General features: G+C 40.2%; 2 protein-coding genes and 1 pseudogene across 4 annotated transcripts in view; 1 reads left to right on the top strand and 2 right to left on the bottom strand.

Annotated features, from left to right (window-relative positions):
- The first annotated feature begins 3999 nt into the window (after positions 1-3999).
- LOC132987529 (interleukin-1 receptor-like 2) lies at positions 4000-6328 on the top strand. The gene is made up of 3 exons (XM_061054645.1): positions 4000-4442; positions 4731-4923; positions 6128-6328. The coding sequence occupies exons 1-3, from the start codon at positions 4255-4257 to the stop codon at positions 6326-6328; spliced, it is 582 nt and encodes a 193-aa protein (XP_060910628.1). The 5' UTR covers positions 4000-4254.
- Positions 6329-7544: 1216 nt separating this feature from the next.
- On the bottom strand, positions 7545-7623 carry LOC132987650 (U6 spliceosomal RNA; annotated as a pseudogene).
- Positions 7624-9162: 1539 nt separating this feature from the next.
- Positions 9163-27975, bottom strand: part of dop1b (DOP1 leucine zipper like protein B) — a 28753-nt gene continuing 9940 nt past the window's right edge. For 2 of the 3 annotated variants that reach the window (XM_061053043.1, XM_061053044.1), the window contains exons 9-38: positions 27227-27329; positions 26973-27093; positions 26725-26844; positions 25915-26023; positions 25347-25583; positions 23828-24126; positions 23342-23739; positions 22718-22989; positions 22468-22620; positions 22244-22344; positions 20550-20740; positions 18862-20461; positions 17441-17540; positions 17157-17348; positions 16581-16703; positions 16361-16495; positions 16199-16257; positions 16008-16112; positions 15369-15435; positions 15135-15282; positions 14958-15040; positions 14772-14881; positions 14524-14673; positions 13509-13570; positions 13009-13137; positions 12452-12588; positions 11843-11898; positions 11589-11732; positions 11368-11503; positions 9163-10342 (exon numbers count right to left, since the gene is read on the bottom strand). In XM_061053043.1, the coding sequence (XP_060909026.1) occupies positions 10085-10342; positions 11368-11503; positions 11589-11732; positions 11843-11898; positions 12452-12588; positions 13009-13137; positions 13509-13570; positions 14524-14673; positions 14772-14881; positions 14958-15040; positions 15135-15282; positions 15369-15435; positions 16008-16112; positions 16199-16257; positions 16361-16495; positions 16581-16703; positions 17157-17348; positions 17441-17540; positions 18862-20461; positions 20550-20740; positions 22244-22344; positions 22468-22620; positions 22718-22989; positions 23342-23739; positions 23828-24126; positions 25347-25583; positions 25915-26023; positions 26725-26844; positions 26973-27093; positions 27227-27329 (5898 nt within the window). In that variant the 3' untranslated portion in view covers positions 9163-10084. The remainder of the gene's footprint in view (positions 10343-11367; positions 11504-11588; positions 11733-11842; positions 11899-12451; positions 12589-13008; positions 13138-13508; positions 13571-14523; positions 14674-14771; positions 14882-14957; positions 15041-15134; positions 15283-15368; positions 15436-16007; positions 16113-16198; positions 16258-16360; positions 16496-16580; positions 16704-17156; positions 17349-17440; positions 17541-18861; positions 20462-20549; positions 20741-22243; positions 22345-22467; positions 22621-22717; positions 22990-23341; positions 23740-23827; positions 24127-25346; positions 25584-25914; positions 26024-26724; positions 26845-26972; positions 27094-27226; positions 27330-27975) is intronic. The other variant, XM_061053045.1, reaches the window with a different exon arrangement.

Genomic DNA, 27975 nt, shown 5'->3' with positions numbered 1-27975 from the left:
CTATATCTGGGATTTTATAATTTCCTTGAATTGGTGCTAGAATTGGTGACTCGTGTTAAAATATTCCCACGATGTTTGTTCTTACTCAGTCCAGATTGAGGTGTCTTAAAGTTTCTAATGCCTGCTGTTGATACAGACTCTTCTTATAAGAGAAGTCTGCATTGGCTGCACTATTTGCTTTATAAATGGATTTATCATCAACCCACACATCTATAATGTGGAACTCTTTCAATTAATGTACAATATATTAAATGCATTTTTGGCATGTATTTCAATCAACTACTTGGCTTTTGGAAAACTACATACATTTAGTTATATCTGCATAAAAGTGTGAGTTTATTTGGTGTCTTGTATTTAAATGAGCTTAATTAAAAGAGAAGCAGATTTTCAAAGCTTATTTTACAACATCAGCAGAATAAGGTTGTCAATAGTCGATACTTTTCCATACCACATTTTAAAACAATATGATCCACATTATTTGAATGATCAATAGTACTAAAAAGTACTGAAGCTTTAAGAAACTATGTGGAAAATGTGTGTATTTCATGAGACAGGTGAAGTAGAGAGGAATGAATCCATCAGAAACTGCAAGCAAACACCTGCACACTGTTTAAATTACACATTTAGTTACATTGGTAACGATGATCGGAGGACAATGGATGGATGACAACGTTTCTGTAACAAAACAGGATTTCATCATTTGTATTGATTGTGAGCAGGACTGCTCCCAAGATTGAACTTTGTGAAAATCCTAACTTAACTTGGATTCGAACTTGTCCACTTTTGCACAAAGCTGTTAGTGAGAGAGGCAGCTGTTAAACCATGTCCTAGCAATGGGATAAAATGTTGACATTTTATAGATTCTAACGGATAAATCAAGAACAAAATTACACTGGTGTTCATTTCATGCAGTCAATTTGTAGCATTATTTCAATATAGCTTAAAATTATTGTTTGATTTCTATGTTATTCGCAAAAATGATCAAATAGGATTACCCTCCCTTCTGCATGACCTCATGTCAACTAGGGATGGGTCATGATTATCAAATATTTGAATACTTATTAACTTATTTAAGAAATCATAACAACTAATTTAGAATCGCTTAACTTAAGGAACGATGTATCTCACTTAACACAGTTAAATGAATGATCAATTAAAATATCTATTCTACTTAAGATTGTTATTCAAATTGTATTCCAGTAATTGCCAATAACTTTCAAGTAGTAATTTTCCTTCAAATGCCCGGGCTATATGTCAACCCCTTTAGGTTTGCCTGTAAAAATAAGTCAGTGTGAATGTTGAACTCCCAAACGGCTGACCTTCAGGTATAAGAAGCCCTTAGATTACAACTTTTAGGGGGCTGTCAGACAGATTTCTGCTCGCAGTGAAAGAAGCAATTATGCGACAGTTGTGCACTGCGAAAGGCTGGCATGAAAAAAAAAAACGCACCAGCAGCAAAGTAAATTCACTGCAGTATTTCTGTGTTACTTCAACAGGTTGCTCTTCCTGTGGGGAGGCTGAGAGGTACAAATGCTGTGGTTAAGAAAAAGATGCATTGGCTATCCACCACAACAGTTGTCTTTGCTACTTTTTCTTTGAAAGCTTCTCTGCACATCTTAGCCCTCTGTAAAGCAGTTTGACTGATATAGGTCAACAACTTCATCTTAAATCAAACATTTTCCATAAGTGTAAACTGGTTGGCTTAAGTGTATAAGAGGGTTGTTTTCCCTTAACCGTTTTCACACTGATGTTTTAAGTTTCCAGGAGAAACCAGCTTCTGAAACTGCAAACACAGCGACCTACATATTGTTAAACTGACAGTGGTGTACAGCAGTATCAATGTGGCTGCTGCTGCTACTCACTTTAGAGCCACCACTTACAGCAGATGATATTGTTAGGGTCATTGTGAGGGTCACAAATTGATATCTATCCGATATTGATCAATATGCTTCGATATCAATTCAATATTACACATTAGATGAGAGAAATACCCAGATAACTACTCACAGTACCTTCTTATATTTGTTTAATAATTATTTGTTTGTATTTGTTTAAAACAATCTGACTCAAAAATGTATTTTATCGTTGCATTATTCTTTAATAAACAAAGAATAAAACATGAAAGTACAGTATAATCAGTGCATATTTGTGCCTGAGCTGAATTCACAGTGCCCCCAGAACAAGCAGATCAGGAGGATTTCAGGGGTAGTCCTGCGGAGAATCTCCAGAAATTTTCAGGCAAGACTGAAAGGGAACGTTCACTGGCATTAAGCAGGTTTCAGAATAGTTTGGCCTCATGGGCGGTTCTAGGCAGGGGCCAACAGGGGCCAGTGCCCCTGTAACAGTGAGCTTGGTCCCCCCTGTGGCCCCCCCTCCAAAAGGAAGAGCCCCCCTAATAACACATACACAGTATTAGACTCAACAACCAGACTAACAATCTAGTATTAAATACTGTTACTGAAACAAATATAAATCATGGTATTTTATGTTGTGGCATAATATATTATATATATTTATTTTTAAAGTGATCATCTTTGTCTATTTTTCACCTGGGATGTTCCCCTCTGACAAAAGAGCTGGCCCCAGTTTGGCCCCCGTTTGGCCCCCCTCAGTAAAAGTGGTCTAGAACCGCCACTGTTTGGCACACTTCCAGATCCAGAAGTGTTAAACAATGTTTAATCAAAGTGGGAATGGAAAAACGTTGGGAAACCCCGAGGGAGAAGTGAAAGCCATTACAGAGACAGGTTGGACAAGTACGAGGCTTGATTTATAGAGGAGATTAAACTGTTTTTGCTGAACGTTAAACGTGCTGTCACGAACAAACTGGACCTGTACCTTTCTCTCCTAAAGCTTTTCGTATTCATGTTGTCCTCATTCAATTCTAAGTTTTTTCAGCAATGGTCCTGCGTCCAACACTGACAAGCCTCCTCATTTTCCTCAGGATGTATGGGATCTGTAAAGGATTTGAACAAACTGGATTCAGAAAACCCTTCATTAGAAAAGAGAGAGTTTATGTATATAGAGTCAGGGATTCAATTTTTTCATGTTTTTTTTAAGTATTATATATATATATATATATATGATATATATTGCATATCATTAGTTTGGCCGAGCTCACTGGGCTGATCACCCACTCCCCACAAAGAGAATGACAGACCTTCACAGAAATACTTTTTTAAATTATTTTTCAATAAAGGCAATACATACGGTACATGTACAACTTAAAAGGGCAAAGTAAATATTATGTTATTGAGTAAAGTGTTTCCAATCTTGAGCACTAGACACATGCACTCTGGGCCTCCATTGACTCTCAAATGCGCATCGCTCCTCTTCAGTACAAGAGATGGGAGCACCGACGAGTGCAGGAATAAAGCGCTTATGAACACATTACACACCACCACCCAGGAGGCCGCAGACAGATACGTTCCATGAAGTGAGACATAAAGAGAAAGTCATGCAGTGTCACTGTATCAGAGCATTGATTGTTTATAAAGATGGATCGCAGCAGCAGACCAGACTATGAATCAACATTTTTAGTATGTCTTCCAAGACTTTAGGAAACATATGCCTGTAAACACTGTTGCTGTAAAGTATGTTAAGTAAAGTTTGATCATTTTCCAAGTTAGAACAATCACAAAATAAAAGCATTTTCCAGTACTTGCTAGCATCAAGCTAACAAACTAAGATATAAATCCAGGTCCACCTCTGAGATAGTGTCCCCAACCTTGAAAATAATGCACCAGACGCCACTGGTCAAGTCTTTTTTCAAACATCTGCCTTACCAGAAAATCCCAATTAAATTTATCTCGTTCAATAAATAAAAGTCAATTCTCCTTTGATGATTGTTTTTCAGAGAACTGTACGACCTTCAAACATCCATTTGAAAGGACATTTGTATAACTGAAGAAACTTGTCTTGCCAGTCCTCTGTGATTCTAATAGATAGGTAACCAAAAAAAAAAAAATTCCCACACTGATTTTTTTATTTTTTGGGAAAAAAGAAAGGCCCACCAGTCCTCCTGAAATGACCAAGATATTTTCAGGAGTGCATTATGTTAAAACAGCTCACTCTTGTCCAAATTCCCATCAAAAATGTCTAAAACCAAATCTCTATCAGGCAGGTTCTCTCAGATTTGTATCAATATTAAATCACCAAATAGTTAATTGATCCCCTTGTGATGATTGTTTTGCAGAGAACTGCACCAACCACAAACTCCGGTTTGAGACGGTTTATTCTGTTCCCGGTGAGGTAGCTATGCTGACCAGCACCCTCGTGTCTCCAGGTGTCTCCAACTTCACAGATGTACCTTACAACATCACCTGGTATGACTCAAAGGGGAAAGAAATAATCAATCAGACCGGTCGAGTCCTGGTGCTCGAGGAGACTCTGTGGTTTCTCAATACAACACTGGATGATAACAAGGAATATATGACCATCCTAAGGTAACAGAAATATCTGTCAAATCGTCTTCTACAGCTGAAATGTAATAACTACTCTTTACAATAATACATGTCTGAAGTAGAAGATTGCAGCCCCAATGCTTAGGACTGAAATGTTTTGTTTTTGACAACTTCTAATGCACTCTAACAGAAACTTTAAGTCTAAGTATTTGCCACGTGCAGTTTAATGATATCATGGGTAGACATCCCTCAACGTTTCTTTACAGATGAATGAATGAAGAAAGGACAGAAAAAACACAACAAATTACTTTCTCCTTTAAATTCCAAAAGGACCCCCTCTGGGTGCCACAAGCAGCGCTTAAATCTGACCGTAGAGCAACCAGAAGCTGGAAAACGTGAAAGGCCAACAAAAGCTCATCAGTTACTTATGAAGGATGTCAACGGCATGCTGTCCTGCCCTCTGAGGAACTATACTAACAAACTGAAAAGCTACAACATCACTTTCTCCATCAAGTGGTACAGAGTGAGTAGTGGGAAGGTCTTTGTGGGAACTAATGGATAATGTAAGGAAAAAAAACTCTTTTAAGGGGAGAGAAGAACTCTTTGCACAGCATGGGTTTATTTATGGATGATGAGCCACCCTCAGCTTAGATTTATAACATTATTTTATGTTATTTTTCCACCACTAATTGTATATCATTTTTCATGTACATGTTGGCATTGTGCAGTTGAATGTCAGTAAAAGTGCCTGTGTGACATTTGGCATTTTGGAGATGAGGATTTGACCTCTAACTGACTTCGGTTTTATAATTTCTAAACAGAAAAAATATAATATGAAGCTATTTACTTAGGGCAGCAGTAGCTCAGTCTGTAGAGGGACTTGGGACTCAGGGATAGATAAAAGGGGTTATTAAAGTGTGTAAAAAAGATAGTGTAATCGCTATTCAAACAATAACAATATTGAATTAAGATTTTTGGTCTGTATCGTCCAGTCCTACCTCAGGTCAATGACGCCCTTGTGGTTGTCATTGCCCAAAGAGACCACACAAGGGTATCAGCATACCAACGCTCACCTTTGTCAAATGCTGATTTGTTTATTGTCTCTTATTAACTCCATGGTCGCATGGTCTGGGTGGACTGTGGAACCGAATTGCCCTCTGGGATAAATAAAGTTGTCTAAGGTCTTTAAATGTACTCCAAGAAGTTTTAATTGGTTTTGAAACTGACTCTTCATGACTTGCAAAAGCAAGCCCAAACATCTGGGACAGAAAATGTTTATTTCTGTTATAGATATTTCTTGACGCTGCCATCAGATCGAATCCAAAAGCTATTTACATCAAAAGATTTCAAAGAGTGAAGCGAGGGGGTTGATATATTTGTCAAACAGAACTAGAATAAGATTCTTTAGAAAGCAGCCCTAACACATGTACAGGACAGTAAATACAGGTTTGTCCACAACCGCCAAAATCTACATAAATGAAAGCTACCAAGAGTTACTTCAAGTTCATCTCTAAAACAGGATTATAATAGATGGGGTATTTGCTGATGAGAATAAGAACTTAAAAGTAGGAAGACACCTCTGGATTTTATGTGATTAGTCTTGGACTACCTTCAGGCTCTGCTCACCAGGCTGCTACTTTAAATGTTGTCTACCATCATAACAAAAGGAGTATTTTTTAAGTTATGTCACTGCAAAACGCTTAACTGTTATATTTCCATTCATCCAGGGTTGTGAACGAATAGAGGATGGGACAGGAGGGTACAACTTTTTGGATGACACCAAAATAATGATTCACAAGGCAGGTCCTGAAAAAAACAGTTTTTACACCTGCACATTGACCTTCACTCTCGCTGGCATTACTGGATCTGTGTCAGAGACTATCAACGCAACGGTCAAAGGTGAGAACAGAGACAAGAACTGCTTATGAGGCTACTGTTCTCAACACAGCACAGCAGGGAATACGTTTCACTAACATCACAAGTAACCACTAGAGGGCAGCACAACAGCTTAAGTTTAAGGAGGCTGATAAGGGGGAAATTAGACTTCATCCACACTGCAAGCTTTAATGCTCATTTCTGATTTTTTGCTCTGATCCATTTCTTGTGTATGGTTGTTCATTTGTTTTATGTGGCCTGTATTAGAATCCCCTGTTAGTTGGTTTGAGTCCTTCTCCTAATTAAACCTGGGTAAGGTAAGGTAACTTTTTGGTTTACACTGCAGCAGTCACGACCTTCTGTGGCCACATTCAGCCATGTCTTTCTATATGCTTTTAAACACGGGTCGGTTATGATCCTCAAGTTTTTCTTGTACTAAAGTGTCACCTCAAATTCTTATAAGGTCTCACCAGTGGCGATTGTAGAGTATGTTGTGGCCCTAGGCAAAGAAAATTAATTGGGGGCCCATCCAATGAGCGCTTGTTATTATTTTCCTCTATCCTTTCACTCCTACACAGACAAATCCTCGGTAACTTTCACTGACAAACTTTGTTTCTCACAATTATAATGCATGGACAACTAGTATGGAAAAGAGAGTAAGTGCTATCAGATGGGACCCCCTTAGGGAGGTTTTTTACTGCAAAATCTGCACATTCTGAGGAACTGCTGTAATTTAAGGTTTGTCAGCCCTTGGGGCATCACTACTGGCCTGGGGCCCCAAGTAGTTGCCTGCCTTGGCTATTGACAAGCAGCACCTCTGGGTCTAACACCTCACCGTCTGTTTACTGACAACCTCCAGCACAGCCTGGTTGTTTTCATGAAGCATGTGAGTGACTACAATTCTACATTTCACTTAGCAGACGCCTTTATCCAAAGCGACGTACATCAGAGAGTAAGAACAACACAAGCAAGGATCTAGAAAAAAGGGAACAATGTAATAATAATAATTTACTGATCCTGTGAGGGGAAATTTGTTTTTACACTCTGTCTAGTTAACATGCTACACAAACATAGGCTGAAATACACACACATGCACAATGGTGGGTGCTCCTGGGCTGGTGGGGGGAGGGTTGGGTGCCTTGCTCAGGGGTGGACTGGTACCTCTCCTGCTAACAGACCAATTTCTGAACTTGGTCTGTGCTGGGACTTGAACCAGTGACCCTCCAATTCCCAACTTTAGTCCCTACAAACTGAGCTACTGCTGCCCACAAATAGAAGGAACGCTTCACGAGGGGCCATGCTAATCTTCTCTGTATTGTTCCAATTTTAATGAACTAACAAGCCTAGTGACTGAATATAGAGGGCTATGTCCCATCACCTCCCTGACTCATGGTGGCTGCTAGAAACAATTAAACTGCTTATTATCAATACAGGACAACACTAGAGAGCCACCTGGGCTGGGTGCTGTACTTTGAGTTTTGTACCTGTGGGCCCAGTGTGACCCACTGTTGTACGACCCAAGGTGGTTCTTTTGGACATCATCAGTGTTACGAGGGCATGATGGGACATTTAGGCACATTAGGTCTATGTCAGACGATGGGGATTGGATGGCTGTGCAAGCGGGAACAAAAGGCTGACTAGGCCCCTCCTCTGGCAGTCCTCCAGGACACTCTCTGGGCCCTCAGGGGTCGGTGGGGGTTGGTTGGGGTCAAAGTGTGTTGGTAGAGAGACACTATGGGAGATCAGGGAGTGAGAGAAAGACAGAGACATGAGATACAGAGTCAGTTTGGTCTGGTTTGGCTTACGTCATTCTTCAAAACCGGAAGAGTTGAGAAACACTTTCCTGGATCCTGCTTAAAAAAACAACAGAAAAAACAACAGGAACCAAGAAGACTCATCTAAACTTCAACCAGGAGCTGTGTTCACTTTAAATCCTCCCATGTGGCTTAAAATAACCAGCAGACGTGTCTTTGTGGTCTGCTGCTAAAAGCCTCTGTAACAACAGAGGATCTGGACTGAATAAAAAAAATCTTATTCTATTCTTTTGGTTTGCTTTCTGCTTCTGAAAATGTAACATCTGTCTCTGATTATATGTCGGTTCAAATCTGCCATTAATGCCATTATTTTGTGTTTATATTATTATTCTTTTTGAGAAACCGTTTCCTTGCTCTTTTGTGTTCAAAATAGTACCTGCAGTCCCATCAAACTGCCACTAGGTGTCGCTGTCTGATCAATCTTCAGGGGGGGATTATGGGACGTCCCACTCCGGGATAGTAGCCTAACAGATAGAAAATCAAAAAGGCAATTAATACAGAGAAAACAACTGAATAAGATCATAACCAGAGTCTAGTTTGTTGTACACTAAATAACTAACTAACTAACTAACTAACACAGAGCAGACATGACTCTCTGACAGTTGTATTTTCAGTGACAGGCTAAATGAATGTGCAGAATACACAGCCGAGAAGCGTTTACATCATAACATCAGTCCAGTTGGGTTAAAGCTGTTGTGGTGTTTTGAAAAACTCGACATACACTTTGACTCAGGCTATTTAAGTTTCTCCTTTTTTTCGGTTCACTTTTACCAATTTAATCGTCCTGCTTTATTCCTGTATTTAATTGAACTTAATTATAATTTTTGTTTGTCAGGTCTGTTTTTTTGTTTTTTTCTGTCATTGATAGTGTTTCCCTTGTTGGGTATTGTTCTATATCATTTATTGTCTGGTATTGTTCTGTTGTAAAACATTTGAAAACAATAAAAAAACAATGCTCCACCTGTTGGGAAATCTTTAAATTGAATGACCTCCAAACTTACTGACTGACCATCCCTGTAATTTGTGTAAGTTGTAAATCCTTGAATTGCGAAAGCGAAAGAGAAACAACAGAGTACATGAGCGTAATGTTTAATTTGAGTCTTCTTTATGTTAATTAAAACATGACATGGTCCTTTTTACATCCAAAATAAATTACTTAAGCATTCAGCTCTATGGAAAAAAAACACAAAAGCACAAACAACTACAAAGAAAGGCAGTTTCCCTTGAACACCAAAAATGACAGGCGTCTATTTAAGCAAGGTGCACTCAACAATCTTACAAAAGGGTTTCCCATTCAGCAACATACTCATAAAACCTTTAACATGTATTATACCCAAAGGCTTGTGAGGTCCCATAATGATGTATTCAAAGACGATTAGCATGAAAGTATCTCGACGACAGACGTATACTGTAGATTTTACATTCTCAGTCAGATGGATGCGAGGAATAGAGCCAGAGGTTAAGCCATTAACAGAACTGAACGGGGTAACCTCACAGTGAATCTGTTACCTGATACCAAACTGAAATATAAACCCTAGAACAAATGTTATCATAAGGTGCATACATACTCGTAATGAAAGTTGAACTGTTTCAGCTGTAACTTCGTCTTCAGCCCAAAACAATAAAAGAAAAGAGACAGTGAGTGATTCAATCTCAATGTGTCAAACATTTTACAAGCGGGATGATGATGCTCATACTTGACAGGAAAAGAGAATTTAATTAAAATAAATACTTGTACCCTTTTAATTTATAGTTTCCCATAAAGTCCATTGTTTAACAAAGTCCCTTACATTTTCCAAAACAGATTCAGTGTGAGAGCACCTCAGAGATGCTTTTATTATGTAGGTAGGTCAAGTTAAAAAGTTAAAAGATAAACAGAATTTCATTTGTTTTAGATGACAAAACAACAATATCACCAGTTGTTCCTATTTAATGTTTTCCACTGTTACGGCTGCAGGTTAAAAAGAGGCTTTGGAGATCATGAAAGCTTCATGCTTAACTCTCCAAAGAGTCCAGGAACTCTTCTTCAGTGATTTGCTCCAGCCTCTTCAGAACTATGTCTGAATTGGATGCCGGGTAGTCTGCGACTGGGAAGTGATGCATGGAGTCGCTGTAGGGTGGAGGGCACTGGAAGGAGCCGCAGAGGATGCGGAGGAACGGCAACAGCTGGGTGATGGAGGCGAGGGAGTGTTGGGTGAGGAGGGGGAACTCCAAATGCTCTGTGGAAGATTCCTCACTCAGCCCGTTCAGAGTCTAGAAAAACAGCACAGGAGGGAAAGGTGAACAATAGAACACTCACAGATACAAGTATTGTATTGTATTGCAATACAAGTGTGCAATATGAACCTTAACCTTAATCTATTTAAAAAGGAACGTTAAGTGTCCTCGTGGCAAAACATGGCAGCCGTTCATAAATAAAAATAGTATACAGTAATGTTTTTTCCTACTTTGATTGACTTCATTTTTTTTAACAAACTCCAGCTCTGTTGATTGATATAAAAAAAGTATTAATTTTCAGGATTTTAACCCTTTAAATGCCAGTTTGAGTACTTAGCGCCCCCTGTAGTTTAGTATGTAAAAAAACACAAAAAAATGATTATTTTTCACATATAATGCAAATTAGATTTCCTTAAACGTAGTTATGGGAGCCATGGATATATCAAAGATGAGCAACAAAATAGATTTAAATGCATTGTTCATTTTTGATAGGGTGAGATTGAAAAAAAAAAAACACCCGTTATGCGTCTTCGTGGCAAAAAAATGGAGTGAGGATCGACAGAAGGTTAAAAACAAAAAACAGTGTGATTATATAATGTGAAAAATATGTGTGCAATAACCTCAGGTGCAATAAGAGATGTAGAAAGTAGAGACAAGAAAACATATTTATATTTTCATTTCATTGTTCAGTGTTCCCCTTTGTTATTTTTTTGTATTATATCTTTGCTTTAATACAGTTTATAACTTCTGTACAGTTTATTTTAATTTACTTAGCTGTTACTACAACTTGTTTATTTTTTTATTTGTACTTTTCTACTCTTTTTTTCTTATAATGCTATTCTATTTTATATATAATTTTAACTTTTTTGTAGAAGCTGACTCAGGGAGAAAGGCACAAAAATTCCAATGTACCTGTACTGTCCTGTACCTGTGCAAATGACAATAAACATCTATTCTATTCTATTCTATTCTAGATGTTGCAGCTGATTTAGAATAATTAAACTATCGACGTTGAAGTGCAATGGCTGTCTTATCATTTTGAAATGAACATATGAGCTCACCCCGTATCGCTGCTGTATTCCTTCCAGGACTCTGACGACATGGGGAATGCATTCCTGCTCGCCTTCCATCAGCACAGTCTCTACAGGGCCGCTGTAGCGCTCCACATCCACCTCAGGGACGAATGCCCAACGGTACCTGAAACAGGAACAAATAGTTACACATTTAAAAGGTAAGGCAAACTAATTAATGCTATGACATCATCCTTGATAGGTGCTCTTACATCTGAAAGAGCGGTATCTTCTCTGGAGGGAAAGCCAATGAGGTGTCCAGAAACTTGCAGGCTGAAAGGTACATGTCCAACTCAGCCGGAGAGAAATTCACCGGTCCATTTCTGTCAAGGGCGCTACGCACCACTTTAGCCAGCCTAGGTGTTGTTCAGGTAGGCAAAAAAAAAGAAAAGAAAGTGTGTCATAATTAAAGGTGGCAACAGTTTGTCAATGAAATAGGATTTTGCGATTAAATTTATCAGCTCACTTTGAGACGTCTTTTTCTGTCTGCAGAGTTTTCTCTAGACGTGTAAATGTGCGAATCTGAAAAAATAAAAGAAAGAAATACAGACATTTATGTTGTATTCATACATACACTAAACTCCTTAAGAAAGAACTAGTTGTCTAATGTTTGTATTGAGGCACTCGTTTTGTCCAGAATCGAGAATGGGACGAGTATTAGTTTATTTTAGAAATACACACACACTCACATTAGAATGATTTTATTTTATGACTTTTTCCTGCCAGCCCGCAAAAATTTCAATGTGAAGGTAGAAGTCAGGATAATCTACTGCGGGTGAATAGTTGGAGGTGATGATGTGTTTATATCACACGACCAGTGAGTGACCAGTGCGATCATTATAGAGCACATATTGAAGATGCTCATGTCCACTCTTCTGCTGGTGCTGTGAAGAGGTTCAAAAATCATGTAGCGTGGATATTAAGAAAAACTGTCATTACAGTCAGACATCACTCTCCAGAAGTTTTCTAGACATTTTTAGGATATAAAAATAGCTTAGGTTTTTTTTAATGAAGCGGTTGTACAGTAATGGTGCTGTGTAAAGCCAGACCCATCAGTGTGTGTGTGGGATCTTACCAGTTCTGTGACCATGATCGGCCAAAGGGACGTGAGATGCTGGGAAGAGATCCGCAAAAGGAGAACCCGAAACATCAAAAACATCTGGGCTGAAACAGCGGGGCTCGGGTTCATACGCAAAGTCTCATTGAGACGCTCTGAAAGGAGGGAGGAGGGGAGTGAGGTGTTAACAAAGAACAAGGTCAATTTAAATATATCAGAATCAGAATCAGAATCAGAATCAGAATCAGAATCAGAATCTGGGTTTATTACCAAGTACATTTACACATACAAGGAATTAGACTTGGTGTATTGGTGCTAAACAATTAACAAGGAAATAAAGCAGAACTAGAAACAACTTAAATAATACAGAAGAAGAAGATATTACAATATATAAAATAGAATTTAAAAATGTAAAATATAAAAAATAAAAAACACAAATTGTACAAAAGGTGTAATGTAGGAGCTGTGCAGTGGACTATGAGAAAAAATCTTAGTGTGTGTAACTACTCATATTTCCCACTTAAATGAATATTTACATATAAAAAAACAAGAACTAGAAATATCTGGTACCATACCTTGGATGAGGGGCAGATACAGATGGTACTGATCCTGTTCTCCGCTGAACATGGCGAACGCCTGGCGCTTTAGCAGCATGGGTTTCTGGTCTACGTTATTGAACAGTTTCAGGGAGCCACTCTGCATACCTGCAGTAAAAATGTACCCATGTTTGTGACAGATTACAGGATGCTATGGTTATATCCTGAATATTACACACTGCTTTAACATTTGGCATTTTAACTGCACTCGTTTGAAACTTTATTTACTTGATTTAGAACTTGAAAAGTAACATATTTGACTTCTGTGTCACAGTTAACCCCTCACCTTTACTAAGGGCAACTGGCAAAGTTGTCTAAGCACGATTGTCTGGGACAAGGAAGTGCATCGTGCTTGAGCACAGTACGGAGCGGTCACACAAACTGGACTTTAGGGGTGAAGCGTGCTCAGGCATTACGGATTGCCAGTGTGTGACCCGCGCCCTAAAGCACCACAAACCTTTAACAGAGACTGTACTCACTCATCAGGTCTTTAAACATCGTCTTCTCATGAGTCAGCAGGTGGTCAATGATGGATTTCCAGCTATAGAGAACAAACAGAAGTCAGACAAAGAACATTAAACATTATTATTTTTCATTTAATTTGTGTAACAAAATTAAATACTTCAGCAAGTAGGACTCTGTATTGTACGACGGAGGATTATGGCCACGTTCAATTTTATTTTATATTTTAAATTTCGAGATTAAAGTCGTAAATTTACGAGTAATTAACGAGTTTGAGACCAGCTTGCGCAAAATGATGAAAGTAGAACTCTTAAAGTAATTTCCTCTGCAGACAACTTCCTCCCAGTCAGTGTGGTTCTTTCTTCAGTTTCTTGCAGTATCTTTTCAGGGTGATGATATTTAAAGACAATGTGAAGATGATGATGTGCCAAAAGCATGTGTAGTTTCATATCTGCATAAGTAAAGCCCCAACAAACTATTTGTGTCTGTTATCGGTCTGCCTTGTTAAAGTGTCTCATGTGCAGAGACAGTTTGTGTCCTGTTCATCATTTTACAGACAAACAAGGTCTTACAAGTTGAAGTGAAAACTTCTCTTCAATTGTTTTTACCGACTACACAAGGAAGTAGTCTATTTCCTTATTAGTGAAACCTTTAGGACAAGATGTCTACCACTTTATTCTTGTAAATTTACAACTTTATTCTTGTAAATTTAAGACTTTATTCTTGTAAATTTACAACTTTATTCTCGTAAATTTACGACTTTAATCTTGTAAATTTACGACTTTAATCTCGAAATAAGAAAAAATGAAAAAATTTAACGAGGCCCTAATCCTCAGTCGTAGTATTGACATATAAACAGTACTAAGAAAAGGAGTAAGTCATAGTTATTGACAATTCTAACTTTGATTTCAGGCTGTCATGTGAAAGATGAACATGTCACATCTCTTATGTCTCTCTCCTCCGATGCATTAAGATACAAAAAAAGGTTTGAGTGTGGGAGAGAGAATTTCCTTTCACCAGCAACAAACAAACCTTGGCGCACAGGAAGCCTCCATGGTGAAGAAAAGGGGGTCCATGAAGAGCTCAAACACCTCTTTCTTCCACGCCCTCTTGGTGTAAGCGTACCCGCTCAAACTGCTCAGCAGCTGAGCACCGGCTTCAAAGCTGGGCATGTTGTAGGCACTGGAAAAAAATGACAGCCCAAAGTGTAAGGAATGTATTAGGACAAAACGGATGGAAGCTGTTAGCCTTTAATAAAAGCCTGCAGGTACAGCAGTTACCTGTGATTCTTCAGGTAAGGGAAAACATAGTACATGAGCCGAGAGATGAGAGGGACGGCTTTCTCCTTCTCGTCACTGCGGTAAACCATGTCCAGAAGCGGTGCCAAGACCTAGACAAGGAGAAAATGTGTTATAAGCAAACAAACAGGCAAATATCCATCAATTCACTAAAGCTTAAAAACTTACCTCAGCCAGGAGTATAAGAGCTTGCACGCTGTAAACTGACGGTGCTGAAGAGGAAACCATGGTGCTAGCTTGAGCCATCGACTCTGACAAGAAGAGAAAGAAGGGAGAGTCCATTTGTAACACTTTTTCTAAATGCATGTATTTGTCAGAGATGTCCAAACTTTTCACAATAGTCACCTTCAATGTCTGCGTCATCCCCGTCATCTGCTTCTGTGCACACCTGTGGCTGAACTTTGACCTCAAGGCTGCGGCTGAGCCAGCTGGTCTGCTCCAGAGACGAGCCGGCGATCCCCCCCACTGCCTCGAGGATCCGCTGAGTCACCTCCTGCACGGTAACGTCACCTTCAGTGTCACCACATTATCTCAGAAACACTGGATGATTTCAACCACACATAGATGGAAACATCGTACCTGCATGTCCCGAGAGTCCTTCTTATTGTCCAAGTTGGGAAGCCTGTTGACAAAATCATTGAGGATTCTAAAAAAAAAAAAAAAAAAGAAGCAGTCAATAAACATACATTTTTTTAAACAAGGACACAGTAATCTGTTGCTGTTTAAAGTCTTTATATGTGATTTTTTGATCCAGCAGATGTCGCCCTTGAGCACCAGCATGAAACCAAAACAACTCGCGCTGCATTGTTGTGTTAGCATGCTAATGCTAGCGATCGTTATTATGCTCGTATCTTCACACTGCATGTAAATTTACCTGAAATGAGCGTGATCTAGAAACACAGTTAAGCAGTGAGTACAGTATGTTATTCTTCTTTTCTCTAGTCCCTCAATTAAACAACTTTTATACGTGAGGGGAGGAGTCAGCTGGCCGTCCGGGCGATGTAAACAAAGTGAAGATAGGACTCTGAAAACTCTGAAAACATCACAGACAGTGGGACTCGGGTGTTACACCCATTGTAGACAGTCATGACTCACAGAGTTATTTTCAGAGGATATACTTGATTTATACATTTAAGTGTTAAAAATCACATATTAAGACTTTAAACACAGAAGTCCAAGCACAACTTATAACATAACTATCATAAAGACAGAACTGACCCCAGAAGTAAGAAGTGTCCAGGTGGGGCCAGGTTGAGCTGAACAGACTCCCGTAACAGACTGAGGAGGGTAGCAACGTTTTCCTGCAGCACCTGAGCTGAAATACTGCACACAGAAACAGATTATTCAAAACTAGAACACATTTGTAAGGTGGTCTTAAACCTGCGATGGGTCTTATATTTCCTACATACCTCTGGATATAAGTGTAGCTGAACTGCAACATGGGAATATCAACCAGAGTTGACTTCTTCTAGAGAGAAAAGTAAAAATTGTTACAAAGATGAAGGAAACTGACTTAAGAACTTCCAAAATAAAAGGCTTCAAGCATCTTAAATGTGTGCATGTCTGTTAACCTGTTCTCCTTTGATCTGATGAGGTTTTTTCACCACTTCCTTGACCAGTTGTAGGATGGTATCTGTGTGCAAGGTGTGCAGTGATTTCACCAAATCCACAATGGTCAGACGAGACTCACTGGCAACAGGTAAGACCTAAAGAAAAACAAAAATGTGTTTTATCGGTCAGTTGGATTGATTTGACAGGTTGTTGTTTTTTTAAACATGACGCAGTTCTTACTTTGTTTTTATGTCTCCTTTTACTCTTTCTCCTGCTCCACACTGCTCCCAGTGAAGCCATAAGCTGAACCCCATACTGAAGAGTTAGAGGAACCAGGAACTCCAGTATCCGCTGCTTTAGAATCTACACATACACACAAATTGTTATTTTCTGACATATCAGAATACTAAAACATGTTCAGAATCAGAATCAGAATCAGAATCGGGGTTTATTACCAAGTACATTTACACATACAAGGAATCTGACTTGGTGTATTGGTGCTAAACAATTAACAAGGAAATAAATCAGAACTAGAAACAACTTAAATAATACAGAATAAGAAGATATTACAATATATAAAATAGAATTTAAAAATATAAAAAATAAAAAACACAAAATGTAGAAAAGGTGTAATGTAGGAGGTGTGCAGTGGACTATGAGAACAAATCTTTGTGTGTGTAACTTCAGGACTAAAAAGGATGAAATATGCAAACATAAAAAAACATACAGTATGGATTTTTTAACAGATATGTCATCACTTACATTTGTGATGCCATAAAAAAAAAGCTGAAAAATTGTATCCATATAAACACCTACCTTTGTGCTTTTAAAATAGACAGAGGTAGAAGTGTGTCTGCTGCTCTGACCAGAGTCAGACGTGCGCCTCTGAAGCTCCTCCCTCATGACAACACCCCATAACAACGCCATACTGCTCAGCATGTGCGGCAGTTCTTCAATCACAGCGCTGCGTGCATTACGGACGTCCACAGGATCACAGGCGACCAACGACTAACAAGAGAGGACGACAGAAGAAACGTTGGGTATCATTAAAGTAATAAGACATGCATAACTGTGTGTCTTTGTGTGTCTTCATGTCTCACCCTCTTGTTGTCCAACAGACAGTGGTGTGTGATGGAGGTCAGGCCTTCGAGCAGAGTCAGAGGATAGTCCGGGGAAATGTTTTCTCTCCTCCCACTCAAGCTGTTCAGAAGACGGAAACGTAGAGCAAACATTTCATTTAAAGCACCGTCATCAAATCTGATCAGCGGCTGAATTCTGCAATTCAAAGATCAAACTTTTGGAACTATCGACACTAGCGGTGCAGAAATGCAAATTTTTCTCTAATCGATTACTCTTCCCATTGTTAAAGCGAGTACTCGAGTAATCGTTTTGTAGTCTTTTTTTTTCTGTGATTATTTCCCCCCACGGGAGGCCCCGCTCCCAACTATGACACGATGCCGACTGTATCTATTAATTAATTTGAATCTTCAGGATTTTAATAATTGTTAGTAAAAGAAAAAAACATCAAACGTCTTTGGTTTGGCGGGGTAAAGCGGTAATCGCAAAGTGAAAGTCCTTCTTTTTCTGTGGACTAAAAACACAATTTCAACTGAACTTTTGTAGATCATATTGCATATTTTGTTTGTTTGGGACTTTTTGTTCATTGTGAATTCATAAAGGGGTAAATTGAAGGGATATTTTTGTCAGGGTAGCAGCGTACAGATCAATAACGGACGCGTTTCAGCACAGAGCCTTTGTCAGCGCTTTGTTTGTCATCTATTTTCTTTTTGCGCTCGTGCACCTGAAGTTTTATTTCTGTTTGAGTGTGCTGCTTTTTTCTGTTTTCAATTAGACCGACCCTAGAACCCACAATGCAACAAGAAACATTTACTAAAAAGTGGACTAAAAAACGATTATTGATTTCATTTTTTTGTAACAGGTTATTATTTAATGAACGGGTACTCGTTTGCACCCCTAATCGACACACTGAGCAGTTTTCAGAGATGATCACCTTGAAGAGGAAAACTGTTTATTTGTTCATCCACTCTTCTATTTGAGATGATATTTGGATGCATGTGAAGTGGATAAAATCTGTTCATGAAGTAATCTATATATTTTTTTGTTGCTTGAGATGGATGAAAGATCTATGAGAGAGACCTGACTGGCATTCCTAAATATAAAAAAGGACAAATAAAAATTCTCTGACTTGTTGGACAGACACCATTCAAACTTTAAAATCTTTGTTATGATTTATATGTTGTGTTTTTGCTTGTTATGCTTGGTCTATCTGTGGGGTCTTTGTTTGCCCCTTTTGTCTGCTGTTTTCATCCCTTCTTTTGAAATGTATTGTATAAGGAATTATGTATTTGATTCTCCTCTCCTGTATATTTGTGGGCCGTTGTTAAAACCACAACATCTTGTTTTTTCCCTTATTGTAAGTGACAATATTTAAACATAAATAATAAAAAATTGATCACAATTTTTTTTTATATTGTCATAAAATTCTGTTTTAGAGCTGTACCTCTGATTTGTTTTTCCTCCATCGTGCTCGTAAAGCTTGACCAGCTCGTCCAAGTTCTTGCAGATCTGGCTAATGAGTGGAGCCACGATGATGCCCAACGAGCGCCCCAAGTACGGCAGACAGGAGACCAGCAGTGAGACCCAGTGGGGGTGCATGGCGTAGCCGTACTGCGGCTGCAGGGACCTGGCCGCCGCAGACACAAACATTCCCTGGGCTGTGATTGGATGGCTCTGGACGTACTGAGCTGCCTTGATGGACTGCTGGAAAAGGACTGAGGTTTGCCACTCTCGAGCGAGGGGGGTGCTGGCTGTTGGGGTTTCACGAGGCTCCCCTGGTTGGCCGGCGGCTCCACCTGACCCCGCTGCAGCTCCACCTGGACAAATGTGGTGCTCCAGGACGATGAGAGCCTGCAGGAGTTTCAGTAACTCCATTTGTAAAGTGTATTGTTCCTGCCCCCCTCCTGTTCCCAGATTCACCAGACTCTCCTCTGACAGGCTTCCCTGCTCACCCAGCACCTCCACACCCTTGGGTGGTCCCTTGTCTGTCCCCCTTTGGCTGACATACATGGATGCAGAAAGTGTGAGCAGAGCATATTGCTGCACCTTACATCCTGAGAGGAGCTTGCGAATCGGCTCCAGACTCCCACTGCCCTGTTGTCCGCGCGCCATGCAGCCGAGCTGATTCACCATGTGGGTCAACACCTCCACGCTCTTCACCTGCACCTCCCTGTTCCCCTGAAGGTCGAGAGGACCCAGACTCAGATAAGAGGGGTAATGAGAGCGCAGGAATCGCAAACACAAGGACACAAGCAGTTCAATGAGCAGGGACGGGGGCATGGACGACGGGGAGGAAGGAGAGAGAAGGCCGCTGTAGAAGCCTTTACCGTCCTGAGCCTGTTGGTGGCGCTGCAGGAGGTTGGAGACCAGGTTAAGATGTGCGGCAGAGCTTGTGTCCAGAGAGGTGGAAGACAGAGCATCCACGAGGGGACACTCAGCGCTGCTCTTCAGAAGGCTGTCAAGAAGTGCCAAGCCCTGCAGGAGGTGGCGCCAGCCGCCTGCAGCGGGATACAGCAGCACATGACGGAACAGAGAGTCGATGGCCTCCCTCTTCTCTCGCTCCTGTTTCAGCAGGCGGGACCGGGCGATGGCCTCCAGCTCTAAATCCTCCTCGTCCTCGCTCGACAGTGAATCGGAAGCCTGCGTGCGCTCGGACTCCGCCCTGCGCAGGCCGTTGACCACGCCTCCTTCATCGGTGCTGCGGAATGGAACAGATTCCGAGCTGGAGTTTTCAGTGGATACCTGGGCGCCGCTGGTGTCGGCTGACTCTGTGTGTTCACTATCAGCTTCTTCTTCCTCCTCCTCCTCCTCCTCCTCGCCTTGTTTATCCTCCTCTTCCGTCTCTTCACTCTCACTCCTTGAAACCGCTAAGCCGCACGGCGTCTGGGTTGACTCGGCGCCGCTGTCTAACGCCGCCCACAGAGCCTCTCGGTCGACAATGTTCATGAGATTCAAAGTGGTGACCTCTGTCGCCATAGAATCTGCAGACGTCCCAGAAGTTTTGGTGGAGCTTCGACTTCTGTTGCCTTGAACTTTCAGGTCAACTACAAGATGAGAAAAAGAAAAAACATAAAATTGCCATTTATTCAGAAACACAACACATGCAACACACACACTGGTAGATGCTCTTACCAGCAGTGAGGTTCTGTTTGATGCTCTGAATAGAGCAGCGCTGGGTGGACGGGTGAAGCAGCAACAGCAGAATAGGCTCCAGGATTCGAATCACATCACCGAGGGAAAGAGCCCTGACCAGCCAGCACTGAGCCGCTGCGCTTATCGAGCCGTCTGTGCAGCTCAGACTGTCCACCACGACGCACAGAGACCTGAAGGAGAAACACAATTCAACAGTCAGATTAAGTAAGAACTGAAACCATTTTCAAAAGTAGGCCTACTGTACTTCTTTATGAGTTTTTTTCTTCTTCTTTGTTTTATTAATAAAAGGTGAAATTCTCAGTATAAACTGGCAAACAAGCAAAAGACAGACATTATTTGCTTGAATTTTAATAAACCAATACTGGTACCTAAAAGTTTTTTATTTTTATTTTGCAGTCCCAAAATCAAGCTGTACTTTGTCAGTGTCACCAGACTATGCTTATTTGAATAGTCCAACACATCAGCACTTAAACTACTGTATTATGTAGATAAAGCATGGAAATATTGTGTTAGCATTATTTAAACAAATCTTCAAATTGCATGGTGACAAAGTTAGCGCTGCATGCATGTACTTTATTTTGCATGATGTCATGTCAACATTTGCATTCACCTGAAAGCTATGCTAACTTTGGTGGGGTTAGTGTCTTCTGTTTCAGGGCACACTTATACTGACTAGGCAATCAGTACAGTGCCCAAGCACGCTTCACATTCAGAGTCCAGTTCATTTGACTATAGTGAGTGCTCTGTGCATTGTTTGTCTTGTTATGTAGGCTATGACCAAAGAGAAGATTATACTTTTATGTTTCTCATGATGGGAAACTGATATAAAGAAGCAGGCTATGTCTTGAGTCTTATTAAATCCGTAGCTTTTGCATTTGTTTGCAATCAAGTTCATCATTTTATGTACACCGACATTCACATATTTACATGTTAGGTTAGGGCATGAGTGCAGTTTTTATCTGCTCTACTTGTTGTGAGAAGAGCTACTGTTCTGTCTGAGGCAATAAAACAACAACACAACTGCACAGTGGAACTTTTTCCAACTTTTTTTTTGCTTCCCACTATGCACTGATGCCTACTTGTGTTGCAGGTGAATCCACTATCAGAGGAAGACTAACACACACAATTAATCAGGAAAGTCTCAGGGACAGAGGTACATAAAGTAAAACATTCTCTACCATTCTCTACCTGTTTCCTGATGAATGTACTCTTTCTAAAAGAGAGAGGGTAATGGTGGATCTATGTTTATTACAGACGAGGCGTTCAATTGCGCTCTGTTGGTAGTGCAGTCCCTCTCTTGGACGTTGGTTAAAAGAATTATCAGCAAGTCTGGCTCTTGAAAAACTTACATATATAGTCAGGAAGAAAGCTTCAGAATTTGGTAAAATTTGGGAGGTTTTTTGGGGAATTTGTTAAAAATGCTGACTTGGACAATTTATTGAAAGCATGAATGTGAACTGTGAGAAATATGTGTCAAATGTGACTGTTTATGTTTATTATTTCACTTATTTATTTTTTCATTTGTATTGTACAAATTACTTTTATTATTCTTGTGTTATTGATGGACTGCCACATGTTCTATTTTGGGAGGGTTGTTTTATGTCATACTTTTGTTACATGCATATACATATATATATTAACGATGAATTGCTTCTGCATGCTGATGTACGAACCTGTCAAAGGAGCGATTGAGAGACATGGTCCTGTTGTTCTGGATCTCTCGGGTCAGGTGCCATAGTACTGTGAAGCGGTGTAGTGCTTCCAGCCTGACAGACTGGGGGGAAACAAACACAAGGCAAGCATGGCTACATTTCCTATAAGGTCCTTTAAGGATTCCAGGAGAACCTTAAAATGTGTTAACACATTGTGGTTGATTATCTTGTGCAGAAATATTCACCTTGTCCTTGTGCAATAGAGCCTGGCATATGATGTCTTCACAGATGGACGCTGATGGAGCCAAACAGTGAAGCCTGTAGAAGAGCTCCACACAGGAAATGTGCTGCTCTCTCCGCTCGGTGTCCAACTGGCTCCACAATACCTGGGATACCCTCTGAATCATAAAAAAAAAAAGTAGCAAAAACTCAAAACAAAATCTTTATATTTACTACAGCTCTGAGATACAACATTTTTCTATTTGACATTCTAACCTGAAAGAAATCTGTTCCCTCCTCTATGGCCTGAAGCATAGCGGGGTAGATGGGTGGCACAGTGACCATCTGGAGACGTCCGATCAGAGGGTTGGAGCTCGACGTCTGGTAGCGTCTGTGTTTGTCCTCGATGACCAGTGCTAAGGACTGGGAGTGGTTGATGAGTTCCAGCAGGGAGGCCACCGCAGTGTGCTGGATGTTGTAGTCTCTGGACAGGCAGCACAGGGTCATCAAGGACCTCAGCCAAACGGGCAGCCTGTCCACTTCACTGCCTGTGGGAAACAGAAACAATTGAATTACATATATATATGCACTAAATCCAATTCACACAGTAAGGTATTTTAAATTGTTGTATTTTTAGGAAGTTTTCTTTTTAATCAGAGTGTTTGAGAGCCTGAGCCATGAAGAGGTTGAGCCACAAAATATAATATAATAGCATAAATCAAGAGTGTCTTCATTTAAACACAATAGGCAGACAGTCCTATCAGGCAAAGTTGCATCACATCTGTCAATACAGATTCATGTTTCAAAGGGTGAAGTGTCCCTTCAATTATTTCACTTCTAGCAGAGAAGGACGAAACAATGTTTTGGTAAAAACAGCTGGACTTTAAAAGGTGTGCTGACCTGAGTTCCCAAACATGTCCGTGTGGAGAGCCAGAGTCTCGTCTTCACTCAGGTACACGGGGAAAGTGGTGCACTCCAGCAGCAGGTGGCAGGTGGCGGTGAAGGCCTGTCGACAGGCTTCAGAGATCTCCGCCCTGCCTCGGGGCATGTACCCCGCCGCCCAGTCCAGACACCCGTGCACCTTCTTCTTCTTCTCGGTCGGTGCTGCTTCCAGCGGGGCGTCCGATGACGGGTGGGGTTTAACTTTGGTTGAAGTGAACTCTTCAGTTTGTTTGTCTTTTATTTCCTGTCCCCCTGTGACCGGCGACACTGTGTTCTGATCCACAGGGGGAGTCGTTGTGTCAGGTTGGGGTACTTCCTCCACGCCCCTGACATCCTCCACCTGCACGAGCAAATATCTGAAACACAGCAGGAGTAAAATGACTCAGAAAATATCGAAGAGAGGTCAACGCACAGTGACTTTGATAACGGCTTTTTGTAATTTACCTTGTTGTTATAAAAGCCAGGATGTCCTGCAGACACTTGTTCATGGTGTCTACACTGCCTCCCCTCCTCCACACTCCTTCACCGTCTTTGTAAATTCCATTTTCCCCCGCCGTCGGCCCGAGTCCTGGTGGGATTTGTTGCTCCGAGGGCGAGGCGCTGATACCCAATCCACTGTCTTCAGATCTCAGCGTGGGGTAGAAATTACCCGCATGCGCTCCCTCATCTCCTCCGTTCAGCTCCTCCTCTTCATGATGACCATTAACCTGACCAACACCGGCATCTTTCTTGCCCTCGATGTCCTGAAGAATACAAAAATACGATAAGCCAGTTTTACAAGAAACACAGAACAAGTAAGGACTAGGGCAAGACAGCATGAATAAGATCAAATACAAGAATGTAAAAGGCACAGGTACAGTACATAATGGATTGTACATTTTAATGAAACAAGATATATTTAGGAGTCTTTATCTTTGTATAAATCACATTTTCTCCAATATTCTTCTCCCTTCTCCTTTTTGAAGTCGCAGGACAAAAGTCATTTTTTCCATAAAGCTGATGGAATTCACAATGTTCCTCAAGAGTCTCATGGTAGGAGGGTTCCTCTGAAGCCAACGTTTAGAATCTTTAAAAGGTATATGTCCTTTATACCAAGACCTTCAAGAATTTTTCTGAGGTAGAGGGATGTGATGTTCAGAGTCTCATCAAAACATGTACACAGTCTGCCGAGACCACTCCAAATCCCCTCCAGCATGGAGGCTGGAGAACCACTTAAAGGGATACTTCAACCATTAGCATTAATCTTTGCATCATTAGAAACCTGGTAGTATTTTTGAATGGTCGTGCATCCCGCCCTCATTTTCCCCTGAGATGGGAAATCTTTGTATTTCTAAGTCTGAAAAGGAGCTTCCAGTGAGGACGAGGAGCCGGGGCCGGTTCGAGCTGGGGTGGACTGGTAGTGTCGGTGCTCTCACTGTTTGTCTATGGACACAGACATAGAGTCTGTTTTCTGCCAGGAATTTACAAGATCACTTCTGGAAGAAATCTCTGAATCAGTTGAGGAAACGGTCTTATGAAGTAAATATGTCTGTAAATGTTTTTATTTCTATATTTCTACTGCTATACTGTATATTTTGGAGAAACTGTAACGATTGGATTAATAAACCTTAGTGGGAGTGGCCTGCGGTGCTGTGCATTCTGGGATTTGGTGTCTTTCATCCACATGAGCCAAAAAGACACTTCCTGTCTTTTCTCGGGAAAGAAGGCACCAACTTCAAAATGTATTTCACATTTCTACATATATGACCCAATGTCAATACAGATTCATGTTTCAACGGGTGAAGTATCCCTTTAATTTTGACTTCTGATTTGGGGTAATAAAAAATCATATCAGATTTTTCCAGCAGAAGTCTCGCCAAAAAAAAATAATTTGTTGAAGTGGATTGATTTTTCCAAATCTGAAGCCATGCTTCTTGAAAAATCACATAATTTAAAATGAAATTCCACAAACAGAATGCCTCACCTCAGTCTTCTGGCTCTCTTCCTCAGGTAACTGTAACTCCATGTCATCTATGTGCGCCCCTGCCTCAATGTCCATATACGTCACAGGCATCTGGATCTTACTCAGGACTTTGAAGCAAGCTCGCAGGCCCTGTGTGACATCCTCCAGACTGACAGAGTCCATGTGGCTGGAGAGGGTCTGCAGCATGGTGCTCAGCATCTCTGGGAGGAACTGGGACTGGATGTCAACATGGAGCTCCTGTGGGGGAAAAAAGGGACATGTAGAGCAAACTGTGTGTTGAAACCGCCATGAGTCAGATGTGTCAGGCTTGGGTTGAAACAGTCAATAATTGTTTTAAATTTACATTAACTGAGTACTTAAAATACAGGCAATGGTTCTCTATTCTGTCAAAATACTGGTGTTTACTTTACATACATGAAAAGTGTTTGTTGGATTTTAAGAAAAGGAGAACAACAACACTGTGTTTTCATCAAGAATAATAAGAATATTTAAATTTGGATCTGCATCTTTAAAAAAAAAGTTAGCATATTTCAAAAGGGTGTACAAGTGTTTGTTTGTTTTTTTTTACCAGAGGAAGGACGTCAAGCAGGAAAATGATGAGATTGGATATCTCTGTGATGGATGGAGCGGGGTGACAGCGGTCCTGCCGAGGAGGCATCGGTGGGTCGTCTTTGTAACTAAAGTAAAGACAGAAATAAAAGAAAAAGGCATTCTCAGTTGATACTTGAGAGTAAACAAGGACAGTCCACATGTACTAAATATGTCTTTTAAACACCACTGCTCTAATGTTGTACAGTATTTAAATACTGACTCTTCCTTATAATATTGCACTTTCTAGAGTGTTTTTCAACATATTTTTATTAAAGCAAGTTCAAGACATACAGTGCAATTGGGATGCAGTCAACATTTTTCTTTTTTTTCCCCAGAAACAATCAAAAATCCAGTATCACTTCTCCCTATAAACAACCCTCCCAGTCCAACAAATAGACCTCTTAGTTTAAAGACAAGAATAAAAAGTGCAAGAGTGGAAAACTCACAAAAAATAAAATACAATAACTAAATAAAAATAAATAGATAAGCATGAAAAAATAAAAGTACATTTGAGAAGAGTAGTATCAAAAAAAATAAAATAAAATAAAATAATAATAATAATAATAATACAAAATGACGAGAAAAATAAATAAAAAATAAATGAACGAACAACATTAACAGGAATGAAAGTCGTTATGTGTATACGACACAAGTAAATAGAAAAAAACAGTAAAACCTGTAAAAGAGACAGAATGTGTGTCATCAACATTTAATAAGTTTAAGTTTTAGAGTTAAACACGTAGAATTCCCTTTTGTGATCACAGTGTCCCCATCGTTCCTGCCATACCTGACAGCAGTGCAGAAGCGTCGGGTCATGTACTCCCACAGGTATTCACTGTTCATGGAGCTCACCAGCATGTTCATCGTCTTTATGACCTCTGATGCATTCTTATTCTCTTTTATTTTTCTGTAAAAGAAAAACACAACAACTGCATGATCTGTTTCTGTTTGTTTCTATGTTTGTTGAAAGTCCAATTCATTGTGTATCAGTGAACATCCTTGTTTTTTGTTGATTTTTTAATCGATCCCTCTTACATGGCTAACTGGTTGCCTGAGAAGCCGGAGCTGGTGATGGTTTCCTCTCCCAGCATCTCTCGACAGTAGGTGTTGAAGGCTCGGACAACTTCCAACAACACACTGCTCAGGACCACTGGACCTGTGCAGAGACATCGTCATAACCAAAGTAAAGCCTGCTAACATTAAAAATGAAACACAACAAAGAGCTTTGGATGAAGAAATCTGCACTTTGAGTTGTTTGTGACATGCACTGCTCCGTGCTGCCTGCCTACCTATCTCTGGTTTATCCAGCAGACTCATGATGATGCGAAAGGGCCTGAGGCATCCCGTCACATTTTCAGGGTCGCTCTTTTGTTTGAGTATACTAATCAGAGCCTGAGGTGGTAAAAAACAAACACATGACACTCAGAGATACAGGTGACAAACAGACATCACGAGACTTTTAAAACAAAAAAACACATGACTAAGATGTGACATTGACTTTCTCTTCCTCTAGAAATTCCTCTTTTCTTAAAATATTTACAGAAACAGTTTCGGGGACATTAAGAGCAATTTGCATTTGTTTTGCTTAAAAAAATGAACAGAAGTTGTGCAGGAAAATCTCCCTTTGAAGTCTCTACTGTTTACATGGTGCCTCAATATTAAAACAACACAAGTCACTGCTCCATCCAAAGAATAGTCCCAGGTATAAACCCTTGAACAACCACTACTTTTTGTTTAACACTTGTGCTTTTTCTAGTAAGAGCTTCAGATATGATTTTGGATTTATGCTGTTACCTAAGGAAGAGCCGGTCCTTCTTTCCCCCCTTTTTTAGCCTTTATGCTAAGCTAAGCTAACTTGCAACTAGCTGTTTCTTCATGACAGGAGAGAGGTATCAGACCTCCCTCTTTAACTCTTGAATAAGAGCATTCCTACAATTTAACCTTTTTTAAAACAAATTTGACAAATCAAAACATGGAAAATAGTCACATTATTGATTGATATGTACATATGTATAGGTTTGTGTGGATATACAGTATG

The sequence above is a fragment of the Labrus mixtus genome, chromosome 13 (assembly GCF_963584025.1).
Source record: "Labrus mixtus chromosome 13, fLabMix1.1, whole genome shotgun sequence".
Lineage (NCBI taxonomy): Eukaryota > Metazoa > Chordata > Actinopteri > Labriformes > Labridae > Labrus > Labrus mixtus.
The sequence above is the reverse complement of the archived record's forward strand: the minus strand, read 5'-3'. Positions and strand labels throughout refer to the sequence as shown.